Source organism: Hyperolius riggenbachi, chromosome 1 (genome assembly GCF_040937935.1).
Source record: "Hyperolius riggenbachi isolate aHypRig1 chromosome 1, aHypRig1.pri, whole genome shotgun sequence".
Taxonomy (NCBI): Eukaryota; Metazoa; Chordata; class Amphibia; order Anura; family Hyperoliidae; genus Hyperolius; species Hyperolius riggenbachi.
Window position 1 is genome coordinate 509164966 of NC_090646.1, and position 26920 is coordinate 509191885.

Sequence of the window (26920 nt, forward strand, 5' to 3'; positions counted from 1 at the left end):
ATGCAAATGTATAGATCTTTTACATGGTCACTATTTCATTCCTGATTTATGCCTACAGTTGTTTTATAAATCCTTTATTGATGGACCCATAAACAAATAAGTCAAGGAAAGTGTACTAAGCACTTCCATGGTTTGTAGAAATTAACATTCTACATACAGGGATCTCATCACAAAATTCTGTATGCATAGAGGTCCACATAAATCTTTAGACTGTAACTATAAATGACCCTTGTGGAAGCTACTTTCATGACCACGTAAACCCTTTTCCTACGCTTGCAGTTGTAGATTGGGTGTCAGCACTCAAAATGGTCTAAAAGTTTATTTGAAAAACAGCTTACATTAGCTGAAACAAAAAATACAGAGAAATGATGAAAATCATGATTTCTTGATCAGCTATGTTATAAATGTGAATGTCCTTATTCCTATACCTACCTATACTGAAAGCCCCATACCTATGCCTACCTACCTATACTGAAAGCCCCATACCTACCTACCTATACTGAGGACCCCATACCTACCTACCTATACTGAGGGCCCCTATACCTACCTACTTATACTGAAGGCCCCTATACCTACCTACCTATACTGAAGGCCCCTATACCTACCTATCTATACTGAAGGCCCCTATACCTACCTACCTATACTGAAGACCCCTATACCTAGCTATCTATACAGAAGGCATCTATACCTAGGTACCTATCCTGAAGGCATCTATATCTAGCTACATATGCTGAAGCCCCTGGGCCCCAGACAAGCAAAGCAAAGCCGCCAGCCCAGCCTAGCAAAGCCCCAGCAATACAAAGCCCCCAGTCCCAGCAAAGCCTTGGGGCCCCAGCCCAGCAAAGCAAAGCCTCTGGGCCCCAGCCCAGCAAAGCGTACAGCCAAGCAAAGCTCCCAGCCCAGCTAAGCCTAGTAAAGCCTGCAGCCCAGCAAAGCGTCCAAAAATGCCCTCACCCCAGTGAAGCCCACAGCAAATTGCCCAGCCCGGCAAAGCCCCCAAAATCACCCAGCAAAGCCCCAGGCCCAGCAAAGCAAGGCCGGCAGATCATCACCCCCAGCCAGGCAGCCCAGCATCACCACCAGCAAGCCCAGCATAACCGCTAGCCGAGTACAGCACACAGGCCAGCCAGTCGAAAACAAGACAGACAGAAGCCAGGTGAGGGGCTTATTTATGTGAAATACTGCCTATCGAATATATTTAAGTTACACCACTTCTATGTTCATGTACATTTGGCCCCACTTAGGACCACGCCCACTTTCTTCAGCATGGCCACGCCCATTTTTCATTTTCCTCTTGGTGCCCAGGGGTGCCTCGGATCTCCCAGGAACCTAGAAACGCCCCTGGCTTAATTACCCACTTACTTTATCTTTGGAGGGAGAAATAAACAAGAAATTTAGGTGAGTGAAAGGAAGAAGTGTGCACATTACCTCTGGCCAGCAGGGACACATTCAAGGCAATAAGTGTGCACATGTTTCTGGGCGTAATTTTATACCCATAAATGGTCATATACTGTAGATGGTCATATGTTAATATGTTCTGACCCAGCCATGTATATTACTGTGTGCCCTGACATCAGCCTAATAACTGACTTCATTTTGATTGCCCTAAACCAAGGTGACCTTATTGTATGACTCTGTTTCATCCATTAAATTGGTTTTGAACCCACATTTACTATTGTAATAAAACCATTCTTCAGTAGCAACTATGTTAGCATATGTTATATTTCCAGCTTACCACAAGGTGGTGCTGATTAGTCACATGTTTTACTGTTTATTTATGTTCCTCATGTTGGGTTTGTAGTCACTATTAACACTAGGAAAGGGGCCTAAACTGTTTATTTAATCCTAGGAGTCACAACCTCATGCCTACTTGCAAACTACATACGCGTGGGGGTGAGCCTTTAGATTGTAGCGTTACCGGCAGCTTTATAGTTCAGTATTTTACTTCAGGATAAAACTTGTTTTTACAAATATCACTTTTTATTGTGATCATTTTGCCAGATCTAAATGAGACCAGGATTGAGTTTAAAAACAGTTTCCCCATTTATCCAAAAGTTAATATTTATTCTGCAAAACTAATACCTCACATGTACTTAGGTTGATCTGTCATGAAGGCATTGATACAGCGAATGGTACTTTTTTCTGCTCCTTTTCTCTGCTACATTGCACTTGCTCAGGCCAGACAAAATCAATTACTTTTCTAAGGGGTTTGTGAGGAGTCATTTATTTCAATGGGCCATTTACTTTCAATGGGACATTCAGAATCAATGTCACCTTAAATTATGCAGCATTTCTGCTGTTTTATTTTTATTACATTACCACAAACACATCAGCGTGTTTCCTCCTTCTTTTTGACTTTTTTTTCCTTATGTTTTGCTATTGCCAAAAAGGCTTCTTTTAGTGAAAAAAGAAATCAGCCCCTTGACACCTTCATGACTTGAGCACGTTTCACTATTTAGAGGGATTAAGTTCAGTAGATGATAACTTTTTGTCTGTTTTGTATCTTTCTTTTTTTATGTACAAAATATAAAATGAATGAGGAAAAAAGAACAGTTTACTTAAATTTCTTAAATATCTTCTTCAAATTCTTGCCAGCAGCCTAAGATGCAATGTTCATCAAAATTTCTTTTTGTCGTGATGTTTTGAATACTAAAAATGAATGTGTTCTACAAAGTTTGGGTTTATTGCCTGGCCTCAAGCAAAAAATAGTGCATCTCCTACAAACCACGGTAAGTGAATTGATAAGTACTACCAGCTGTGTGCACATTTCTTTATGTCACTGTCTTTCTACTAAGACCCTATACTACAAACCGCGGTACATGTTTTTTCTAACAATTTCATAAATTATAGTTTATGTCCCGGAAGTATATAAAATATAGATTTAGATTCCTGCAGCATGAAAGGTAGCTGTACATTCCTGCAGTTTGCTGCTGTCTCCACCACTGTCACTGCACTTATCCCTGCTCTGGGATCAGGCTGCAACTGCCACACAGCATCTGAAAGAGTCACAGAGCATCTGCAACTGCCAGAACAGTGCAGTCCCATTAACAGAGCTCTCTAATAAGCTGCCAGAAGCATGTGACCAGCTGCGCATGCACTGAGCAAGCACAAAGGCCAGTTGAGGCAGCCTTATTACACTGCTTCTATCACTTTCTGCTTCCTTTGTAAGAAGAAAGGGACAGAGAGCAAATATTCAGTCCTCCAATTTCTGTAATCATACCAGGTCAGGCATACTTTTCAACATAGGGTGGGTGGAAGGAACTTGCTGGACAAGGGACTCTTTTTCATCTTCATGTCTACCCAGGATGTAGGTGAGGGCAGGGCCGGCCCTAGACTTTTTGCCGCCTGAGGCATAATTAGAAAAAATCGCCGCCCCCCCCACCAGCCGTGGGTGGGGGGGGGAACCGAGCTGGAGGGGTAGCTGACAGAAAGGGGGTATTGGGCCTAGTGGTGGGGAGGGGGGTCGGACCCCCCCTCCCTCGCCTGGGTCCCCCGATCTGCGCTCCTCCTCCAGCGTTAAGTAACCAGCGTGCATAAAGATGAAGAGGCAATGGGCGGGGGAATCACTCACCTCTTCCGTGTTCCATCACTGACGTCACTTCCTGCAAGGCCATCCACTTACAATACAGTGGGCGGCATTGCCGGAAGTGACGTCAGTGGAGCACACGATGGAATGCGGAAGAGGTGAGTGATTCCCCCGCCCGTTGCCTCTTCATCTTTATGCACGCTGGTTACTTAACGCTGGAGGAGGAGCGCAGATTGGGGGATCCAGGCGAGGGAGGGGGGGTCCGACCCCCCTCCCAACCGCTAGGCCCAATACCCCCTTTCTGCCAGCTACCCCTCCAGCTCAGCGGGCGGCACCCAGCATCTACAGACAGGCGGGAGCCGCCCCCCCCAGATCTGTCGCCTGAGGCAAAGGTTTCACCCCGCCTCATGAGCGGGCCGGGCCTGGGTGAGGGTAATAGCAAAGAGAAGGCAACCTATGGTGGCATCTGAAAGCAACATATGGTGGCAAATTAAATATGAATGGGTCGTCAGATTTAAGGAGAAACTCCAGTGAAAATAATGTAATAAAAAAATTGCTTATTTTTTACAATAATTATGTATACATGATTTAGTCAGTGTTTGCCCATTGTAAAATCTTTCCTCTCCCTGATTTACATTCTGACATTTACCACATGGTGACATGTTTACTGCTGGCAGGTAATGTCAGTGGAAGGAGATGCCGCTTGCTTTTTTGGCAGTTGGACCCAGCTGTAAATAGCTGGTATTCCTCACAATGCAATGAGGTTCTCAGACAGGAAACTGTCAGGGCCATGGTCCTGACATCCCACTGTGGGAGGGTTTTCATCACAATATCAGCCATACAGAGCCCCCTGATGATCCGTTTGTGAAAAGGAAAATATTTCTCATGGGAAAGGGGGTATCAGCTACTGATTGGGATGAAGTTCAATTCTTGGTCACGGTTCCACTTTAAGCCCCTTCCCAATGGAATATACAGGGGTACATTAGTAGTTATCAGTTCCCAAAAGGGTGAAAAGTTAATAATTAAAATCTTGTAATTAAAAAAAGATTTACTGGCACTCACACTGAAAAGAGGAGAACTAATGCTTTGCCACTTAGGAGCTGATAGGATTTCCTGTGCATCATTATTAGCAAAATACTGATAAGAGCAAATGTGGTGATCATCAAGTCTAAAAACTCCACTGTTTTCACACTTTTCCTTGGAGGTTGGCATTATCAAAATGGTGGTCTCCATGAGCAGTTAAAATTGGCAGTTGGGTCTGATCACCACTTTTTAAATGTGGGCTTTTAAATAAATAGTATCTTGAAAATGGCAATTATGCCGAAAATATGCAATCTTTCAGTGGCAATAATGGCATTTCTGGGGCATTTTTGGGGCACGTAGCCTGTTCACTCTTTTATGTATAGGCACTTTAAGTCTCAGGAATGGTTTCAAGAACAGCACACCATAAAGACTGCTTATTTATACAGAAGAACAGTGGAGGATATGTTATTTACTGAACTTATTTTTCTAATTATTTGCTATATAGTTGTTTGCACTTCTAACTTGGGTTATGTCAGAACATACTAAGCGTTGATGAACATTGTGTAAATTAGTATTAAACAAAGTCATCTCCGCCTAGCCTTCCTGGATGTAGTGAAAGGGTTCTTACTGTGGGTGCTGGATTTGACTGCAGTTGGGCAACTGCTAATTCACTTATCCTCCAGTTGCCCCCTATGGTTAAACACAGATGAGTGTTGATGAGTGTTGCAGACATTTCTCAGCTAAGCACGTTTCCTGGATTTCTTTTACTTTTCTATGCAGGTCAGGTTCTAGACCTTTTGCTGCCAAAAGAAAGTTTTGAGCATGCCTCCCTTCCCCCCAGTATATTTGATAGGTGAGTGATAGGTGGCTGAATAGATGCTGATAAGTGTACGGATGAGTGCAGCTTTGTAGGTGGGTGGATGAGTGCTGATAGTTGTACAGAGTGTGGATGTGTAGGTGGGTGACTGGGTGCTGATAGATGAGGTCTGGGTGGTATACGGCTGAGTGTGGATATGTAGGTGGATGGCTGGGTGCTAAAAGAAGAGTGAATGGCTGCTGATAGTTGTACAACTGAGTGGAGATGTGTAGGTGGATGGCTGGGTGCTGATAGGTGAGTGCATGAGTGCTGAGAGGTATATGGCTGAGTGCGGATGTATAGGTGGGTGACTGGGTGCTAAAAGAAGAGTGAATGGATGCTGATGGTTGTACAGCTGATTGCAGATGTGTTTGTGGGTGTCTGGGTGCTGATAGGTGAGTGAATGGATGCTGTTCAGTGTGTGGCTGTGTGCATATGTGTAGGTGGGTGGCTGGGTGCTAGTAGATGACTCAATGACTGCTGATAGGTGTACAGCTGAGTGCGGATGTGTAAGTGGGTGGCTGGATGCTGATAGGTGAGAGAATGGCAGCTTTTTTTAGTGGGGGAAAGAGCTGAGGAAGGACTGCCAGTAAATTTACTGATGGTTGACAATACTGATGCCGCCCCCAACAGTCTGCTACCCTGAATCCCATAATTCAGGTTGCTTCATGGTAGGTCCGGCCCCGCATCTATGCTCTCCACGGGGTGGGGGAAAGAGCTGAGGAGGGACAGTCTACAAATTCAACCTTTGTTTCTTATCTGTGGCTGTGCACATGCAGTCATTAGAACAATAATGCAGAGAGCAGACAGCTTTTTTTCACAGACTCTTATCAGTCTCTACGGATCTCATTGTCAGGGTAAATGAACAACTTTTTTCAGGACTGCCAGTAAATTTACTGATGGTTGACAATACTGATACCGCCCCCCACAGTCTGCTACCCTGAATCACATAATTCAGGTTGCTTCATGGTAGGTCCGGCCCCCCTTCTATGCTCTCCACTGTTTTGAATTATTGCAGTGAAATTAAGAAATTAAAGTCCAATAATTGGGTTATATGTTCAGTTATTCTTTAACCTCTTCTGGGCCACGTGGCTATTTTTCTCTATGTAATCACTGTGATTGGTTGAAAGTGATCACCACCTCTTCTGGGCTACGTAGCTATTTTTCCCTATGCCCAAACTACATCTCAGAGCTTGTTCACAGGTGTACAGCAGGTCACCCCCTCCAATCCTCCAATGACCTTCGCCTCACCACCCCACACATTTCCCACTCCCATGCCCGCCTGCAGGATTTCTCAAGAGCCGCCCCCACCCTCTGGAATGCCCTTCCACCGCCCATCAGACTTGCTCCCTCCTTCAACACATTAAAGCAATCCCTCACATCCCCACCTAGTGTTTCCACCCCACCCCTTTAGATTGTAAGCCTCTGGCAGGGTCCTCCCTTCCCTAATGTAGTCTACACAGGATTGTGTGCTCCTTTCCTATGACAACCTGTGCTTGTATTACCGGGCCTACCTAACCAGCCCATATCGCATCATCATGTATTTTGTATAATTTGCCTTGTGTAACTTTGTTCCATGTTGTATAACCTTGTTATTTCTGTCATCCTTGTATCATTGTATATATTTGTTGTCCAGTGCTGCGTAATATGTTGGCTCTTTATAAATACAATAAATAATAATATGCAATCACGGTGATTGGCTCAAGGTGATCACAGGTATTTCATAGCCTGCACGGATGGTACACGGAACTCATTTGTCATTAAACAGCTATGTTAAGCAGCAGCAGGGATCCCGTCGGGAACGTGGTAGTGATATTAGTAAAATTTACGGAGTATCAGGCTTAAGCAGCCACAAGTAAGCCACAACAAGCCATAGATTTTACCTTGTGCAGTCCAAAGTACAAAGTAAGAAAAGTGGCCATATTTTAGTATAGGTCCATAGTTTCCTGGGTAGCAGTCAATTAATATATTAATTGTACTGCTTACTTTCAGTTTCTTAAAGAAAAAATTCAACAAAAATCTACAAACTTTGAAGGCCTAAAAAGAATACATAAAACGATGGACTGGGTAAGGGCAAATTCACATTCCTTGAAGCACAAAGTATAAATCTAAATAAAGCAAAAGGTGGAAACACCCACTGTTAAAATACAAAGAAAAGGCAAGGAAAAAATGCATGACCCTACTTTCATTCTAAGCTACAAATAACCTTAAATCACAATCTGGAATCTTTAGTGTAAAGTGTATTAAAATAGCCTTGTGCTCTCAAGCTGGGAGACAACAATGTGAGGGGCATAAGTTCACAGTATAGTTAAAAGCATCAAAGTTTCACAGACATATTTGAAGGCCTCATACTAAGCTCCTCCTTTTATCATCCTGTATAAATTTGATTCACGCCTCAGTAGTGACACGATTACATCCATTATTAAAGTTTTATTTTCTCCCACAGACTCTTTAGTGTGCAAGTAGGAATTCCCCAAGCTCATTTTGCAGCAACAACCATACTGTATGCATAGCTCCCACATGTCCCTTTTTCAGAGCGGCCAAATCCCTCTGTCCCTCTTTCCTCGTCATTTGTCTGTCTTTTCAGACTGATGTATGATTTTTTGTGAATGAATGTATTTTTCTACAGAAATTAGTTTAATTTCTATCCATTGAATTGATATTAATGGGATGATAGAAAGAACTGGTGTGGCTTGCACTGTATTTTTTCTTTTGTATATAAATAGTATCTGAGCAGTACTGTATCTGGACACAGCAAACCACTGAACCCAACCAATAAAGTGCTTTAAATGTGGGATAATAGGACATGCTAAGTCTGATTTACTGATGCATCTCCATAGATTTCCAGGATTCTGTACCATGAATATCATAAGTAATCCAATAAATCTTTGATGCCATCTTAACAATTGAATGTTATTAGTTGGTAAAAGAGTGCAATATTCACCTTGGTCATATTCAAAGATAGTGAGGTTGCTAAAAGACTCTTGAAGAAATTTGCCAAAGGGTCTTGGGCAATATAATTTATTCAGCACTAAAATGAGACAATACATTTCACAGGTACCCAAAACAACAATGCCTGACGGCTAGGGCTACCAGGTATAAGTGCCTCTATGAGGCTTACCTCACCTTTTTTAAAATCTTTTTAATCATTACTGGGCATCTTAAAACAAGCTATAGTTATCAGTACACCTCTGTTTGGATGATATAGTTTATAGTTTTTGGACTCCCCCCCCCCCCCCCCCAGAAAAAAAAAAAAAAAAAACACTGGATAGGATAGCAACATTTTTGTCCCTGAATTCCAGTAATTTGGATACCAAGCGGAAGCTGGCAATTTCCCACAAGCCTTCAGCAGTGGTTGCAAGCTTTGCAGCCAATCTCTGTGAGTATACCATGATCTACCATTACTGTATACATATAAACATACTACATTATCTGGCTCCTGGTCTTTTCTTGTTATTTTTTTTTTGTAGATTCCTTGACGTTTTCATCACCAGTAAACCACCACTCTCAAGTTGCTTGAAAATAGATGGGTAAAGCAGTAAAGGAAAAAGAAAACTGTAAGAATACACTCAGATGCATAAAGGAAATTGTGCTGCGCATCACAGCTCAGCACCCCAACCTAGGCTTAGATACCCACTTAGGCTACCTGGTGATTGATTTGGCTCCTTGCAAAGGTCATACACCTAAAGTTAACCTAAAGTGAAAATAATCCAAAGGGATAAACATCAACTTTAGAAATCATCTTAAACAAGAATGTCTCTTAGGTTTTTATATACGGTAGTTATTTCGATTTGAGGGTTAAGAATCTAGGTTTGAAGACTTTACTGGTTGACTAGTATATGCGACTGATATTGCCTCAGCTAAACACATTTTATGATCTGCTTAGAGAAGAGATTGTGTGATTTATAGAACTGTTTTATTAACCCTTACAATGACAAGACACATAACATTTATATTGTGTTTTTCTACTGGCGGACTCAAAGCACCAGAGCTGCAGTCACTTAGGGTGTGCTCCACTGTCAACCAGCCCTACCAGAACACTATCTAGCTGACTTTTGAAAAAAAGAAAAAGGAAACACAGGTGAGTTATAAGTAGGTTTGGTACCAGAAATACAAATGGTACCAAAAATAAAAATGTTTATCTTATTATGCTATATATCACTTTAAAGAGGAACTCCAGTGAAAATAATGTAGTCAAAAAAGTGCTTCATTTTTACCATAATTATGTATAAATGATTTAGTCAGTGTTTGCTCATTGTAAAATCTTTCCTCTCCCAGATTCACATTCTGACATGTATTACATGGTGACATTGTTACTGTGGGCAGGTTATGTAGCTGCTGCTAGCTGTTTTGGCTGTTAGAGACAGCTGTAAACAGCTAATTCCTGTCTGTGAACATTGTTACATTGTGGCAGTTTGCCCAGACTACCGCGGGACTCAGAGCTTCTTGTGGGAGGGGTTTCAGCACAAAATCAGCCCTACAGCGCCCCCTGATGGTCTGTTTGTGAAAATCATTATATTTCTCATGTAAAAGGAAGTATCAGCTACTGATTGGGATAAAGTTCAATTCTACGTTGGAGTTTCTCTTTAAGTACCCTTAAATGGTGCATTTCAGGAAAAAATCTGTATTTTTATCCCATAAAGACTTTGTAGAAAGAGTATTTGTCTTTTCATTATGTTCATCCTTGTGAGCCATCCTCAAATTGATTTGAGACATTACAAAAGCAAGCAGAAAAAAAACAATTATATCTATCTATCTATCTATCTATCTATCTATCTATCTATCTATCTATCTATTTATCATCTCTATAATGAGAACAAAACAAATACCGGTACGTGAAAATAGGTAAAAGGAGTCAGCTGAAAGTTATTAGAGAAGAATGAGGAGAATATGAAGAAACTAATATACAGGCAAGAAGTGATGTCAAAGAAATAATTTACTTTCCTCCCATGAGGAAAGAAAGTATGGCAGTGAGCCATTAAATATAAAAAATACAAAATATAAAAATTCATAAAAAAAATTACAAAACTTCTTACTATTAGCACCAAGAATTCATAATCACAGAAACAATGGGCTTGACACACTAAAACCCAGTACCACTGTTGTGCTGTGCACAGACTGCACATATCAATTTTCACAGAACTTAAATAATCAGAGTACTACACAGTGTCTAGTCAGCAAAATCTGCAATACATGGGTAGCATGAGCGTTGCTATGGGTATACACATTGTTATGTTACCAATATTCTATTTACCACATACAATTAACTATCTCTAAAGCTTATTTTGAGTTTAGAGTTGCTTTATGTAACGATCGGTGTCAGCAACCAGAGAGAGAATCTGATCCTTGGCGATCCGCAGTATCCCCAAGAATACAGATATACCCGATTATTGAGGATCTGCGCAATCGTCAATAATCAGATATGTCTAACCTCTAGACACCTGAGAGAGTGTAAGTGTTTGGCGCAACTGTAACAACTCTGAGTGTAGACCACCAGAGGAGCTGGCGGCCTAAGACTCCTGAGGAATTCACCCCTGACTGTGGGTGATATTCCTGTAGCCTGTGGACCCCTGAGCGAGGGACCGAGGCTGGGGTTGCAGGAAGCCCTGCTGCTGATATAAGGTCTTGCCCTGAACTGGGCTAACGTAATACAGTAGTAGCACAATCCTAGTCTTGGGTGTGAGGTCCGTAGTCACAACACCCTGGAACTAGTCTGGAGCATAACATAAACGATAATACAATTCCCTAGTCTTGGGTGTGAGTTCCGTGATCATCAACACCCTGGAACTAGTCTGGAGTATAACATAAATGATAATACAATTCCCTAGTCTTGGGTGTGAGTTCCGTGATCATCAACACCCTGGAACTAGTCTGGAATATAACACAAAGACAATACAGTTCCCTAATCTTGTGAGGTGTGAGGGCTTTGATCTCAACACCCTGGAATTATGTTAGAGAATACACAGAAGATACACTGTATTCCTAGTCTTGGGTGTGAGGGCCTTGATCTCAACACCCTGGAACTGGTCTAACAAATAATACAATTCAATTAGTACTTTAGGCTATCAACAGAATCTGGCTAAGTGTGAATTCCCAGGTCCACCTAGTTCAAACACACTGTAAGGATCTGACTATGGTCTGAGTGCCTTCACATAAGTGTTAGCAATGGCAGACAACCAGCAACTGACAAGCAGCAGAATATATAGTTGCTGGACTCTGCCGCCCCGCCCGAGCCATTCAGCCAATCATGAGTGCTGCAGGAATCAGCTGATCTTCCTGATCAGCTGACACTTCCCCTGCTGGTATAAAGGTCCTGAGTTCAGGCCCGCGCGCGCGTAGCTCTCCATCTGCCTATGTGCACTAACAGACCCAGCCACACCAAGCGCACGCTGCTGCATGCAAACCGCCGCGTTGGACGCGGAAACAGCCGCTTTGCTGTCAGGACATGCGGCGGCTTTTCCGCATTCCACCATACTACCTGACGCGTGTCTATGCGTGCAAACCGCCGTGTTGGACGCGGAGTCAGCCGCCTTGCTTTTGGCACATGCGGCGGCTTTTCCGCGTTTTCTCACACTTTACAAGTGGCTTTGAATGCACAATTATCATTGTGATAAAATCATACTTCAGTTACAACTGTGTTAGCATGTTGTTTTTCCAGCTTACCACAAGGTGGCACTGGCTGGTCACAAATTGTACTCTTTGAATATTTTCTTCACATTGTCGCTGTAAATCATTTTAGCAGTATATTTTATTTGCAGTGAAGGAAAAAATGAAGCATGGCTCAAGCCGTAAATTCGCTTTCTTAAAGGTAAAAACACAATTTACATTTAAACATACCTGATTTTGTAAGGCATGAAATGTGCTCTCATAGGTTCATTATTTTATTTAATTTTTTTTGGAGGGGGGGGGGGGGACTATAGTTTAAAAAATGTACTTCCGCAATAAATTAATTAAATTATAAATTGAAATATAAAGATTATATCCCTCATTAAAATGTAAAGGTAAAAAAGTGTTCCATCCACTTCCTGCAGAATGTGCAGGAAACCAGGGATGGTCGTAGTCAGCCAACTTCGCTACGCTGGAAATACGCATAGTTTTACGCAATTACGCTTCGCCAAACTACAGCTTCAAAAACAAATATTCGCTTCGTATGCATTTCGTAGAATACGCATTAAAATACGCAATTACGCATAGGGCGAAGCGTAGTGTATGCGGATACTTATGCCCGTATGCAGAAAATTGTATGCATTAATTTCTTTAGAAATGCATATACTGGGAACCCTTCTATACGTACATTCCCCTTTCCAATGCGTAAATTTGTATGCATACAATCGCATGCGGAAAATTAGACGCAAGTAACGCATTCGTAGTTCACTACGCAATACACATGTTAACTACGCATAGTGGGCGTAAGCTACGCGTAGCGGTACTTCGCTACGCGTAAATTCGTAAGCGTAGGTTTGAAACTTCGCATATGAACTACGATGCGTAGATGCGAAATACGATGCGTAAATTCGCACTGGCGTAGTTTCTGCTCATCCCTGCAGGAAACTGTGCAGCAAAAAGTTAGACATTAGCATGAAAACTGCTGTGAGGTCACAAAACTAGCTCCACACCTTAATCCTCACCATCGGTAGCTAATCTTTAAGGTGCATGCATACATCCAATTTTGCTTACCCACTAAATGACCTATTTTGCCACCACCATGCAGTATGAGGGAGAACAGACTTTGAATACCATGTGCAAATTGTGTAGGTAAGCTCTCAAACTACATGGAAGTGGTAGAATTGGCCAGTCAACACTGGATGTGTGTACGAGGCTTTAAAAACCAGGATACCTGTTGGACGGCATCCTGACTGGAGGTTTGAAGAGGAAGCAGGGAGTTATACTTATTCTTAGTGGCATCTTTGTATCTTTCACACATGGTAAGTTTGAAGATAAACTTTATTTGATAATACCTTACAGGGTTATGTAAAATTATCTTCACCTTTTGACAATCTAATCGGCCTATTCAATCCACTTTGCACAGCCAGAAAGAGCGGTAGAGAATTCTAGGCACAAATGCGAAGTGAAATGTATATAGAGGCCCATTATATCTTACAGAAAGGCATAGATTATTGTATTTAATAAACCTTACATATTTATATGGTAATTTTCACCTCATACCTTGTGCTTGATGGCTTGCTTTTTAATATGTAAATTACAGTATATATTCTTCATTATATTGAGATTTCGCAACCTAGCAACCCATGAGTTCCCAGCACATTCAGTGCACGGAGAAAGCGCACCACCAAATTAGCTTTTCAAGGCTCCATTTGTTTGTTTTGAGCTTTATAATTTAAAAAAAAGAAAGAATATTTGAAAAGTATTTGTAAAAAGGCAAATGCACTATCTAGATTATGCATATGAAAGTGACATTTTCTGCTTTACGTAAGAAATCTGAAGGGACAAAATTGCTGTACGGATTCTTAAGAAATAACTGAATGAAAAGTAAACTAAATTACATTGAACATCTATAGAGTTTTCCAACCTGTTTAAAAAGGATTCTGTTATTATACTGCATAGTGAGTGTTAAGTAATCATATTCATATCCATTTTAACTGGTACTTTTGTTGACTGATAGCATTTAACAGTTTTGAGCGCAGTACTGTCCACACTATATTATAAAATATATATACATTACAATTCCTGCAATTTCTTTTGATAATTGACTCTAGAACTAAATAAACTCAGTGGACTGCTAATGCTATGTGGCGTGCACTACTATTCTAAGAAAGTCTATCTGCAACAGTTTGTGTTCCAGATGGATTTGTTGTGGCTCTTCCTCATTCATCTTTCTTCCCGCTCTTCCTCTGCTGCTCTTCTCTGCCAAACGTTTCATTGACCAATGCTGCTCGGATACCCCTTTTCAAAATCTAGTTTGAATTCGGATCCGGATATCCAGATATTTCCAATCCGAATCGGATATCCGAGTTTGAGATTTTGGAATCCAAATCCGAATTGGATATCCGAACCCATTATCCCAGATATCCGCCCGGATTCGGATATCCGGGTAGAAAACCGGAAGTGGGCTTTAAATTGATTTTAAAACTTTTTTTAGGGTAAACAATGCATGTAGCATCATGTTTTTTTAAAGGGAAACACTTATTGATGATGTGGGGACTTAAAATCCTCCAATCCTCCCCCCCCCCCCCCAAATCTCTCTCTCTCTCTCTCTCTCTCTCTTTCTCTCTCTCGGCCTGAATGCCTTCGAAAGGGATTTTTGCCATTGAAGGTGATTTTGGCTTCTGCTCGGATATCTGAACTAACTATCCGCCTGGATTTCGGATTTCAGATGGGAAAACCGAGTTTGCTCGGATAGTGCTGATCGGATTTTAAGAAAATATCCGAATTACTATTCAGAGTTCGGATAGTGCAAAAAGTTTGAATTATCTGGATAGTTCGGATACCCGAATATTGGATGAGCACCACTATCATTGACTACCAATTCACCAGAGCATCCAGTTCAAACGCTTAACTTGAACTTACAAAACTCTCCACAATCTCTCTTCTGTGTACATCTCCTCATTAGTCTCAAAATACCAACCAAATCACAATCTCAGATCTGCACATGATCTTCTACTGTCATCCTCTAGAATCACCTCCTCACAGTCATGTGTACAAGATTTTGTATGTGCTTTATGCCTCCTCTGGAGTCCTTTGCCACAACACCCCCATCATTTCCCAACCTTTGATATCTTTAAATGTGCCCTCAAAACCCACTTTTTCATTAAGCATATGCTCTACCTTAGGCCAATTCACCGTTTGACCTATAGTCAAGTTGTACTTCCTACCAGATAACCACAACCTCTGATGTGCAAAATAAACCTTCTTCCTTCTGTTCTCATAAGAAATTGGATCGGGTGATGAGCATCTGGTGTTGTTAGATAGCTGCTTTGTGTATCATCATTCTAAGACATTACACAATGCTTTTCATTGTTTTTAAGTGAAAAAAAAACCCATTCGTTTTCTGTTTTCCCGGGAACTTTACAGAAGTAAACAAAAAAACTAAACAAAAAATTGTCTTTCTTTTGTTAGACATAAAATAAAAATAAGAAAAAACATATTTTTTCTCTCAGTTAAAGATATTAGGCTGAATATACAGTTGCTCATTTAAAACTGAATGATGCAAAATACCTTCTGTTTTAATAAGTCAAAATTACGTTCAACTTTAACTTTTAGGTAAGGCTTTTCTATAAAAGGACCCATAAATAGACCACATTAGTTCATACAATGCACTGATGAGGTGTGCCTGGCTTTCAAGTGCATAAAAAGATGGTTAGCATATTTAGGTGTGATGCATCATGGGAAACTACAGTTACTCACTTAAAGAAAACCTGAACTGAAAATTAAAAGTCAAAATAAGCATACACAAGTCATACTTACCTTCCATGTAGTCTACTCCTTAGTGTCTTTCTCCTGTCCAGCGTCCTGGTTGTTCACTGTGATCAAGGGAATTCTCCACCCTCCATTTTGAAAATGGCCATTACCCATAACAGCTTTCTGGTCAGCACACAGTTAAACTGTAACATCGCCCACTTGAGCCATAGGGAAACATGGACATTACCTGGTACATCAGTTTTCCTCTCAGATATAACTGACAGCAACTGATATTTTACTGACAGCAACTGATATATTTCAGATCTGACAAAATAGTGTCAGAACTGGGAGGAATTATTGTCAGAAGAAAATGGTGAGCTTCTGAGAGGAACTGATGGCAAGGTGACTATGTAATGTTTATTTGAAGTAACCTCATGTGTTTATTTTACATATTTTTACTCAGTACATGTTCTCTTTAAAGCTGGATTATAACAAATACCTTCTATTTTAAAAAAGAACAATTATATTAAGGTTTTTTTTTCAGTAAGTGGACTGTGTGATCTCTCTTAGCCTTATACATTCCTAGTGGTTCCGAGTCACTATGAACTATCTGGGTATTCTTTAAGAAACTGCATTGTTGAGATTATAATCTTGGTAAACTATGTTCCCTTTTCATTCAACATACTTAACATAAGAAGTTATAAATGTAACAGCCTTTTTTTGTACCACGGGTGAACTGAGTAAATGTTTTACATCTCTAAGGTCTCATTTGCTCCAAATCATTGCCCATTAGTCTAATTCTCAGTGCGGTGAGTTATAAACGCTTTAACTGCAGGAATCCTGTGGGACACATCTCGCAGAAGAGGAGAAATCTTTTAACTAACACGGCTCCCTCAAGATTTAATACTCTGCAGGAGATACACCCTATTTACATTTCTCTGAACTTACAAGTTATGTGAAGAAATCTCATTAAGACGTTAAGAACATATTCTTACAAAAAAAAAGTCAAATGACTGCTGTCTAATTAAATGGGGGAGTTGGCAGTGATCCGAACACAAGCATTATAATTAAAATATGCTGAACAATTGTTTTTTTAAATACACATTATATTAACTAGGTGAATAAGCAACTAAATGAACTTCTAATGGTTAGACGTTTTAGCATGAAAAATATCTCTATTTACAACTCTGGAGGTTATTCTTTTTTTTTTATCCCGATTTTCTGCAAAATTGTCCCCTGTCACCTCTGCTCCTCTAATGACCTACTAGCCCCTTGCCCAATTATGCCCCCAAGAATGGGCATAACTAGGTGTAACAGGGGCTCTAATTGTCTAACAATTATTTCAGGGGAAAACCATCTAACACGTTTTGAGATTTATTTTCTCACCAAAATATATGCCTTTTTTTCTAACTGCAATAGACAAGAACATCTTATAAATAGTAAAAAAAAAAACATAGTGAACTTGATTACATAATTGTAGTCATATTTTCTTGATACTCTAGTTGGAAGATCCTACATATAATAGAACTCAGTGAGACGCTCATTGGTGCAAATATAGTCTATTTTCCTAGTTCCACAGATGCCATTGTTATATGGATTCTCACTGCTGCTAATTTATCTGATAGTAAATGAGTTACTTTTTCTGGCAGATATGATCACATTGATTAAAAAAATAAAATAAAATAAAATAAAGCTCACCCTATTTGATGTTTCGTCATTCTGTCAAACTAATGTTGATTAGATAAGGATGCTTTTTGGGAGACTGACATGACCATGAACGTTAATGGATTTATGATATTCTTTTGCTTTACCCTTTCTCCTTCCCCTTCCCTAATAATTTTGATTTGGTGGTTAATTTCACCTCTCTTCTGATTAGTCACAATTGCTAGCTGATGGAGCTCAAGGGCCTCAACCTAAGAGATGCTTCACAGCAAGCCTTCTTGGATAGTATAACAACCAGGTTGTCTTTCTAAGATATGTAAACACACTAAATATTTGTCAACCAACACAATCTTGCTTATACGAGCCCCCTTATGTCAGTGGCTTTATCTCCAGAGATCAGTCTTGCTGGGGAATTATCAGTTGCTACTGTAGTTACCACTTGAGCACCTAGAGAGAATACTTTTGTTTGTCCTCCCATCCCACTCCTCTTTATATGGCAGGATAGACTGCTTGGTAGAGAGACTTTAGACTTCATGCCTTTATTAATTAGTATTAATTATGATTTATATGGCTCCAACATCTTCTGCAGTGCTGTACATAGTGTATGTTGTCTTGTCATTTAACTGTCCCTGAGAGGGGCTCACAATCTAATCCCTATCATAGTTATATATCTATATAATGTAGTGTATGTATCATTGTCTAGGGCCAATTTAGGGGCAAGCCAGTTAACTTATCTGTATGTTTTTGGGGTGTGGGAGGAAAATGGATTTCCCAGAGGAAACCCACACAGACACTGGAGAACATACAAACTCCAAGCAGATACTCTGGCTGGGATTCTAATCCAGCGTTGCAAGGCGAGATTGCTAACGACTAAGCCACCATGCTTCCCTGGCTGGTTCCCAGGCCCTTGTCTGATGACAAAGAGTCCACTTCCTCTCCCTGACACTTCACAAGCTTTTATAACTAACAGGAAGGAAGATACACTGTAAAAGGCTCTAAGTCTGCCCAGTATATTGATTGCCGTTTAAGTGTTTGATCCAAAGAGAATTTAGAGTCAAAGGATTTTAAAAGATCCAGCTATTCATTCATTCTAAATGCAAACCACTGTCTGAGACAATATCAGAAAGTCTTAGCAGAAGACTCTTCCCAGATTTTACCTATGCTCTATCTGTTATTTAATTGCTTGGTTGACCTTTACTGTATTATTAAGCAAAGCAAGGAAACAGGGAAAGCTAGGGAATTATTGTTTCTCATAATTATGTTTTTTTGCCAATGCAACCATTTTTATCATGTGCATACAAATGGATAGTTCCCAGCATTTTAAAATACCCTCTAGGGATACTGCACTGCTAAGTGGACTTATCAAAGCGTGAAGTGCAGTCTTGCCTCACAATCCTTGGTATATCATACTCATCATGATGACATATTAGGTGAACTTGACTATAATGTAGTCTTTTTAACTTTTAACACAGTTCACCAATCATTACCACTTAACGGTTAAAGAGCAAATTCAGTAGATTTACATACACAAAATAGCAGCTGGCAAGTACCCTTAGAGAATCCTAATGTAAGTTAAAGGATCTATCTAAAAATATGCAGTAGACTTTAATCTGCTTTTGGAAAGGTCTCTAAGGGGACTGGGCGACAAGCCTGACAATCCCTATATTACTCAGGATGATTGATCTATCTCTGTAGAATTGCCACCCTGGACTAGTCTGATATATATATATATATATATATATATACTCACCCCTTGATAGTAACCACCCCTCAGGGCACTACTTCCCCCTTCCTTAGACGTGTAGCCCTATACTTATTTCAATCCGAGATTTTCCATAATCTTATGCACCATGAGTTTTTTGGCAGATAGATAGCTCGATAGGTAATTTCTGACTGGTCTGAACAGGCGGACCGGGCGGACCGCCATACACTTTAATGTCAGGCGAATGGCCGCCGATTTTAGCAGTTAATAGCAAAGCCATCTTAGGTGCTAGAAACACCAAATGTGCAGGGTGTTTTGAGGGGGACAGTGACTACAAGAGGAAAAACATTTTTTCAAAAAGACCTTATAATTTTTGAGAAATTCAATTTTAAAGTGTCAAAGGAAAAAAGTATACATTCAATTGCGGTAAATGACAGATAATGTAGCAAACCTAATGGTAGAGTACATTTACATATATCAAAAGAAAGAGCAATGAATTTCCTGATGGGGTTTCCAGGGCGTCTGTACGCAGACGCAACGCTTTGGCCAGGGATAGCTATACAGCCACAGTATGGCTGTATAAAGATCCCTGGCATCTTTTCCTATTTTTTTTTTACTTTTTTTATGATCAGATTGTGGGAAATTTATTAAAAAAAAAACAATGTGAGGTCCCCCCTCCCGAGCGTTTTTAGCCCCTTCTCCCCCATGCAGGCTGGGATAGCCAGAATGCGAAGCCCTGGCCGTGTGGGGCTCCGCACCCTGAGCTATACCAGGACGCATGGTCCATGGTATGGGGGGCTCAATCTATCACCTGTCAATCTACGTCAATGATGTGATTGAGCCCTAAAGGCCCTTTTACATGTGATGCGTTTTAATGCATTGCTATGCATTGCATTTCAATGTTTTTTTTTTTTTCTCCAAGCATTAAATTACATCTGTGCATTAAATTAAAACAATTCAGTTTTGCAGCGTATAGTGTGAAAGAGGCCATAGGGAAACATAGACACTGGACTGTACATCAGTTGTCCTTTCAGTTACAACTGGCAGCAACTAATAAAGTGTAAAAGGACTGTATTTTAACATTTAATACAGATTTAAAGGAACATTATCAATTAAAACAACTTTTTTTTGCAATACTCTATATTAGGGTACACATTACCACTAGTGCTAGGAGCACTTTATTTATTCACCCAGTTCTCTCTCCCTCTCTCCCTGCATAAAAATCATTTGTCATTCCTCACACAGCTCACAAATATACTTCACTGCGTCACAGCATGCAGGAGACATGAGGAGGAGGAGGCTGATCTGAGGAGGTAACATGTAGCTAGATGTGCTGTAATATTGCTGTAATGTAACTAGCAGGGAGATGTGTATATACTATTCCTGCCTGACTGGCTTGCTTGTGACTTTTCACTCCAGGCTACATCTGCTTTGTAGGCTGCTATGTGTAGAGGGAGAGATGATGTTTACAAAGGCATTATTAGGCTCTTTATCAGATCTTTGTCAGGGAAGCAAAGATAATAAACATACATTGCTGGAATCTTCAACCCCTTACCACCATCTGAATAAGATTCTTTCAGCAAGGTGATTATTAAACTATACACTGAGGAGTTGAAAGTAACCCCCCCCCCCCCCCCCCCCATGCGGGAACATGATCTAGCCCTTGAAGAGCCCAACACTTTTGTATCTAAAATGGACGGGGGAGTTTACAGCAGAGAGGCAGAGCTGTGTGAGGAAGGAAATGGCTTCTAGTACATGTGGTAATGTATGCCCTAACATACAGCATTAAAAAAAGTTGTTTTAATCAATAGTATTCCTTTAATGGTATGTACATAGAGTGGAGTATAGTGCTGTATTAGCTAGGCCTATTTTTAACATTGAGTCTCAAGCAACCAGAATGCACACTTATCCGACTTCAGCCAAACTCTATCCAAGCCGGATAACCAAGATTCTACAAACATCTGCTCCACAAATTGTTTGGCCACCCTTCTAATGAAAAAGTTATGATAAAGCTAATGAAAAAATTTTCACCATTGGAGTTACTATTTTCCAGTATTTTTACTCAACAATGGCATATGCTTACCTGTTCAAATTAAATCCAGCTTGGTTACCTCTGTCACTACTGCACATCTTTTGCCTCCCCAATTATGACAATTACTATATAATTACTTGTTTTGAGATTTTAGATTAGTATTAAAATAAAAGTGCCCATACACTAATCAATTTTTCCCTGGCAGAGTCTATCACAGTAATCATATCTGCTGGAGACAGATGTCCCAACATGTCCACCTGATCCTAACTTCCAATGAAGGGCTTGTTCAGACTGGATGGATCAAAATATATTCAGTTTTTATTGGGCATCAGTTTGTGAACCATTCCATTAGCGCACGGTTCGCAAAACTGACCGTTTTTTGAGTGTGAACCTAACCTAACACCTGTCAAAACAAAAATTCACCAAAACAAGATGCAACAATTAAGTAAGTGAATAAAACACAGCTTTTGCTCCTATATTTCCATGTGGTACTTTTTCAGACAATATACAGTCAGATATATGCCATTTAGGTCTCTATAGAAATTCATACAGAGGGCAATTCCCTCTACCACCAGAAAAGCACATAAAAAGGCGATGGCTTAAGTAGTTTTCAGACTTTTTTACAATTTCATAAAACACTTATAATACAGGTACACCTCACTGCTAATCATTCACACTCTATTGATACTAAAATTGCAGAATGTCTTGCCTCCTCTCTCTTCCAATACCCTAAGAAGACCCACATGTTTGCAGCCGGCCGGCATTGCATTGGACTTCAACATAATTCTGGATGGCTGCATTGTATACCATGCCAATGGCGAAAGTACTTACCAGCCACACAATATTAGCATTACAATCCTCTAAAGATTCCAAAAAGGAATGCAATGTTGGTTATGGTATCCTGTTTTCAGCTGTTCAGACTGAACACGATTCATATAGTTGATACTCTTTTTGTATTTGCTTAAATAAATTGAATATATATTTTCTATGTGAAAGGAGTGCTCCCTATTGTGTTCTAGTTGTTTGAGATTACAGAATCTTACATTTACAAACTATCATATATACAGTATGTATTGATTAGGGGCTGAATGGTTAGCCATCTGGAGAGTTAAAGTGCCAATTTAGAATCCTAGCCAGGACACAAGGGGTTACCGGTATATGCAATTAACTTTTCATCCCAAGTTTTCTCCTAGGTGATATTTTCACTCGGTAAAATGTCTTTGAAACCACCAAGAAAGAAAATACTCAGAAGAGAACTTTTTCACCTACTTTTTGTGCTGGAAAGTTGTTTTAACCACTTGAGGTCTTAAACCCCCCTAGTGACAAGGCCATTTTTTTCTAAATGGGCCACTGCAGCTTTAGGGCCTCGCTGCAGGGCCGCACAACTCAGCACACAAGTGAATCCCCCCCTTTTTCCCCTCCCCCCCATCAGCCTGACTGGCTGTCATAGGCTTCAGCCTATGACAGCGGATCACTTCCCGGCCTCTAGAGGGGAATTCCGTGTCACACGGCTGTCCCCTGTACAGCGCTGCCTTAGATCGCAGCGCTGTACAGGGTTATTAGATGTGTTTTTGCCATCTAACAGTCTCTGAGCAGTGATCACCGCTGGGAGACTGAAGGCGGAGCGGAGCTCCGTCATCAGAGCGGAGATGCGCGCGCTCTCTTGCAGGCCCCATAGGTAGCCATTCTCGCCAATCAGCATGGAGTGGTCCTGGGGCTGCCGACACGTTCACGCCAATTGGTGTGGACAGTCGTCAGGTAGTTAAAGAGAAGATGAAAAGTGATCTCCTAGGAGAAAATTCAGGAGAAAAAGTGCATTGCATATGATCATTGCGTGTAGAGTGTGTGATCTTCTCACGTTTGTATAGTTTTCCTCTTAGACACGCTACTTTCCTCTCGCAATACAAAAACATACCAGCAAGTTGTTTGACTCATTTCTAAAACTGGCCTTAGACTCTGGAGTGAACTTTAGATGAGTCTCTTTGTGAAAAAATAAGTAATGTAATCAATTTGGCGTTCTCTGAATAGTGTGACACTCAATATAAATACAGTATCTATAATAATAAAGTCATTTGTTGTGTTTCTAAAATGTAGGAACCTACAAAACCTGGTTCATGCCTATGAGTTAGTAATTGAAGTCATATTAAAAAGTATAACTTCTACAAACACTTCTAAAGAGAGTTGTGCTGTGCTTAATATGTTTAAAGATACTGTACCTTAGCATAAATTGATCCAGTGTTGAATTGTTCGCAACTGTGACGTATACTTGTAAAACTTCCCCTTGTCTGGCAGGCTTTGATGGCAGCCAGAGGGCAACATTACTGTCCAGTCTGAGTTCCGTAAGCTGAGAGTTTTCTGGATTACGATATAAAGTTATAGAGGCTATCCTCTGTAGGTGAGACACAGAAGCATCGTCTTGGTCTCTGCCAGGACGGATGGCATTCCCTTTCCTCGCTTCCTCATTCGTGCATTCAGCTTTATCATCCTCTGCATGAATACTATAGTAAAGCTCCACAGGAATACCATCAGATTGTTCTGGGTTTCGCTTACGACCTGTAACAATGGCAGGAGAGGTAAACCATGGTGGCTGGAATTCCAGTTCTGCTACACACAAGCCCAGAATCCCTTGCAACCTGCAGCTTCCTTTTGCCTCTCTGGTTTCTCGAAATGCAAATAACCTTAGGCATGGTAGCTTTTCAGTGGCACTATAATCATCCCAGTCTCTTCCAGAAACATAAAACAGAACTTGTACTTTTGGTTTGTTGGGATATACTTTATCATTGATTAGATAAGTCTTCAGTTTCCAATTGAAAGTAAATTTGTTAGCAGCGAATACATTAGAGGACAAAAGAAGGTCTTCTGGAATGTCCCTTTCTGCAGAAAACGGTCCATAACTAGCATTCAAGACTGGAGTTCTTCGAGATTTGTGAATGAAAAAAGACTCAACTCTTGATTGCAAGCTAGAATTCCTCATTAAATCTTGACTGTTCTCCTTTAGGAGAAAGGCAACTTCTGCAGTGGTAATTCGATAGTTTACAGGTAGATATGTTGATGGTGCTGAAAATCTCTGGAAGTTCTCAGGGGCTCCTCTAGATTGTGTTCCTATAAAAAACAAAAACAAACAATATTCAATAAAAAAATTACTTGAATGAATGAAGAATAGCATATATAAAATACCAAAAGCATTGTGTGCTAAGAGTTTAAATATGTGGGTAACTGGTTGACAGCCAGTAACATTTTTAGCTTGGTGAAAAGAAATAATACTCGAATATACCAAACTATCCAACCTGAAAATAGGACATTTCTCATAAAAATAAAATCCTTTGGATGGAACTATCTTCTCACTTTTACAGAACCGTTTTAATACACAGGCCCACTAAAGTTATGTACACACATTGAATTAAACTGGGCCGAGGCGAATGTCTAGGAGTCAAGGACTACCTCGGCTGAGAATCTAGCATTCATACAGGAGCCCCCTGACATCGCCTAAGGATCTGACATGCTGAATCTCTAATGACATCTAACACCCAAACTATCCTTGAACACATTATTCTCCTACTCAGCCCACCCACTGGAAGCTGCCTCCCTCCATAACAACTGGTGCACTGTTAGTACTTGTATCTAGGATAGTAACGCATCTGAACAGCATTTGGCCCAAAACTCTCAACTGAGAGTATGAATCTCTGTGTGTCATAGTACTAATACATATGTGCTTAAAAAAACTCAACTAAATTAAGACAATTATCTTACACAGGGCTTTTTTAACCCCCCTGGTATTACAATAAAATTGCCAGGGGGGCGGCGTTGCACTTCTTATTTTTAAAATCATGTAGCTAGCCTAGCGCTAGCTACATGATAGCCGCTGTGCAGCGGCATATCCCCTTCCGATCGCCTCCCGCGATCAGAGCAAACAGGATATCCCATTCAGAACGGGATTTCCTGTTTGGCTTCCCCCATCGCCATGGCGATGATTGGGATGACGTTGATCGGTTTGTACACGCAGCTAGCAAAGTGCTAGCTGCGTGTAACAGAAAAAAATTATGCAAATCGGCCCATCGTGGCCTGAGAAATCCTCCGCGGCGGCTTAGCCTGAGCTCAGCTCGGGCTTACCGCCAGGGAGGTTGATATCTTATTCTGGATATTTTGATCTTCTTGGTCCACTGCCATCCTGATTCTCCTCATAGTCAACTTTACAAAGAATCCAGGGTTATAATGAACTGATGAGGTAAACAACTGTACATATCTCACTACTCCTAAAAATAACTTTTTTTTACAGCTATCCCATGGTTTTTATTTTATGTTTAAAATTTACAAAATACATTTAAGGTTTACTCAGTGGTAGTTAATAAAGTATCACATGTAATGATCCGCTCAGCTGGCTGCACAGGCAGACAGCTGTTTGACCATTCCTCTAGTCTGTGGGCTGCAGGTCTCAGTCAGGAGGAGAGACCTGTCTTTTCTTTGCAAGTTCCAGACCTGTTCTGCTGCTGAGGGATTTGCATACATTGGTTATGCAAATCACCTACCTGCCTCCTTTGAAGGCTGGCAGTATAAAAGCCCATGTTTCCCAGAGTCCTTTGCTGGTCATCCTTTCTTGGTTTGTTACTGAGAAACACTCCTTAAGTGTCAGCCCTCTCTGTTGGTTGTTAAAGTTATCTTAGAGTAATTCTTGGGACTGCACTAGGCAGCTTCTTTAGTGCAGTTAGCTTGTTTATCTGTTTTTGTCTGTGTTGCCTCTCTGCTGCGATTGTCCTGTCGCCGACGGTGGTCGTCAGGAAATCATTCTGTCTGTCTGGGGGGTGCTATCCTGAGCAGCGATTGCTACTGGTAGCCCCTTCTGCTCATCTGTCTGTCTTGTTTGGATCGCACTAGCCTCTAGCGGTAGCGGCTGTGGATCCTTCTGATCTATGTTCTTAGAGTGTAAGCTGGAGCAGCGGTTGCTACCGGCTACCTCATCTGTCTGTCGTGCTTGGATCGCACTGGCCCCTAGCGGTAGCCGCTGTGGATCCTTCTGATCTGCTAACCTGTTCCTGTACCCGGATCGCACTCGCTCTGGCGAAAAGAGCAGTGGATCTTCCCTATCCTGTTCCCGAACCCGGATCGCACTCGCTCTGGTGGAAAGAGCAGTGGATCTTTCCTCTCATATTCCTGTTTTCCGTTTTTCTGTCTTGTCTGATACAAACGCTTGCTGTAGGCTCGGTGAGGTAACCGTTTATCAAGCGTTCACGTTCTCTCTTTTCGTGTTTGTCTGTCTTTGGTCAGTCAGGGTGGCGTGCCTGTCTCTGTTGCGCTTTTCGTGCGGAGACCGCGCCGAAAACGCGTTTGCTGTTGCGAATGAGTGCGGTGTTCGCGTTTAGCTAGTGTTTGTTGTTTTCATTATCTTCTTATTGTTATTTGCTGTGCCGTTGCTATTCTCGTGTTTTGTTCTGTTCTGTCTTTCTGTCACTTTTGGCAACCGCATCTCCTGCGATTGCGTTCCGGCTTTTGTTTCTGCTGATGTGTGTTCACCGTCGCTGGGTGGCGACTAGATTGGTGGACACACATTCAGCCTGTGTCTTTGCTCTTTCTCTTTAAGGGCTGTTCAGCCATGCATTGTCTTAGATCTGTACAATTCCCATCTGGCATTTGTGGCCGTGCAGAGGTTGTGCTCGTCTGCACTCCACTGCGCCATCTGCTGGTGGGAATTGCCCTCTGCTGGTGCATTGCACCTAGCCTGGGTTCACCTAATTATACACTTGTGGAGGGTTTTCGCTGTGTCAG

General features: G+C 41.0%; 1 protein-coding gene across 2 annotated transcripts in view; it reads right to left on the reverse strand.

Moving 5' to 3' along the window:
• The window catches only part of TMEM132C (transmembrane protein 132C), a 762868-nt gene that overhangs the window by 448140 nt on the left and 287808 nt on the right, over positions 1 to 26920 (reverse strand). For both annotated transcript variants that reach the window (XM_068243755.1, XM_068243763.1), the window contains exon 2: positions 23377 to 24262. In XM_068243755.1, coding sequence (XP_068099856.1) covers positions 23377 to 24262 — 886 coding nt within the window. The remainder of the gene's footprint in view (positions 1 to 23376; positions 24263 to 26920) is intronic.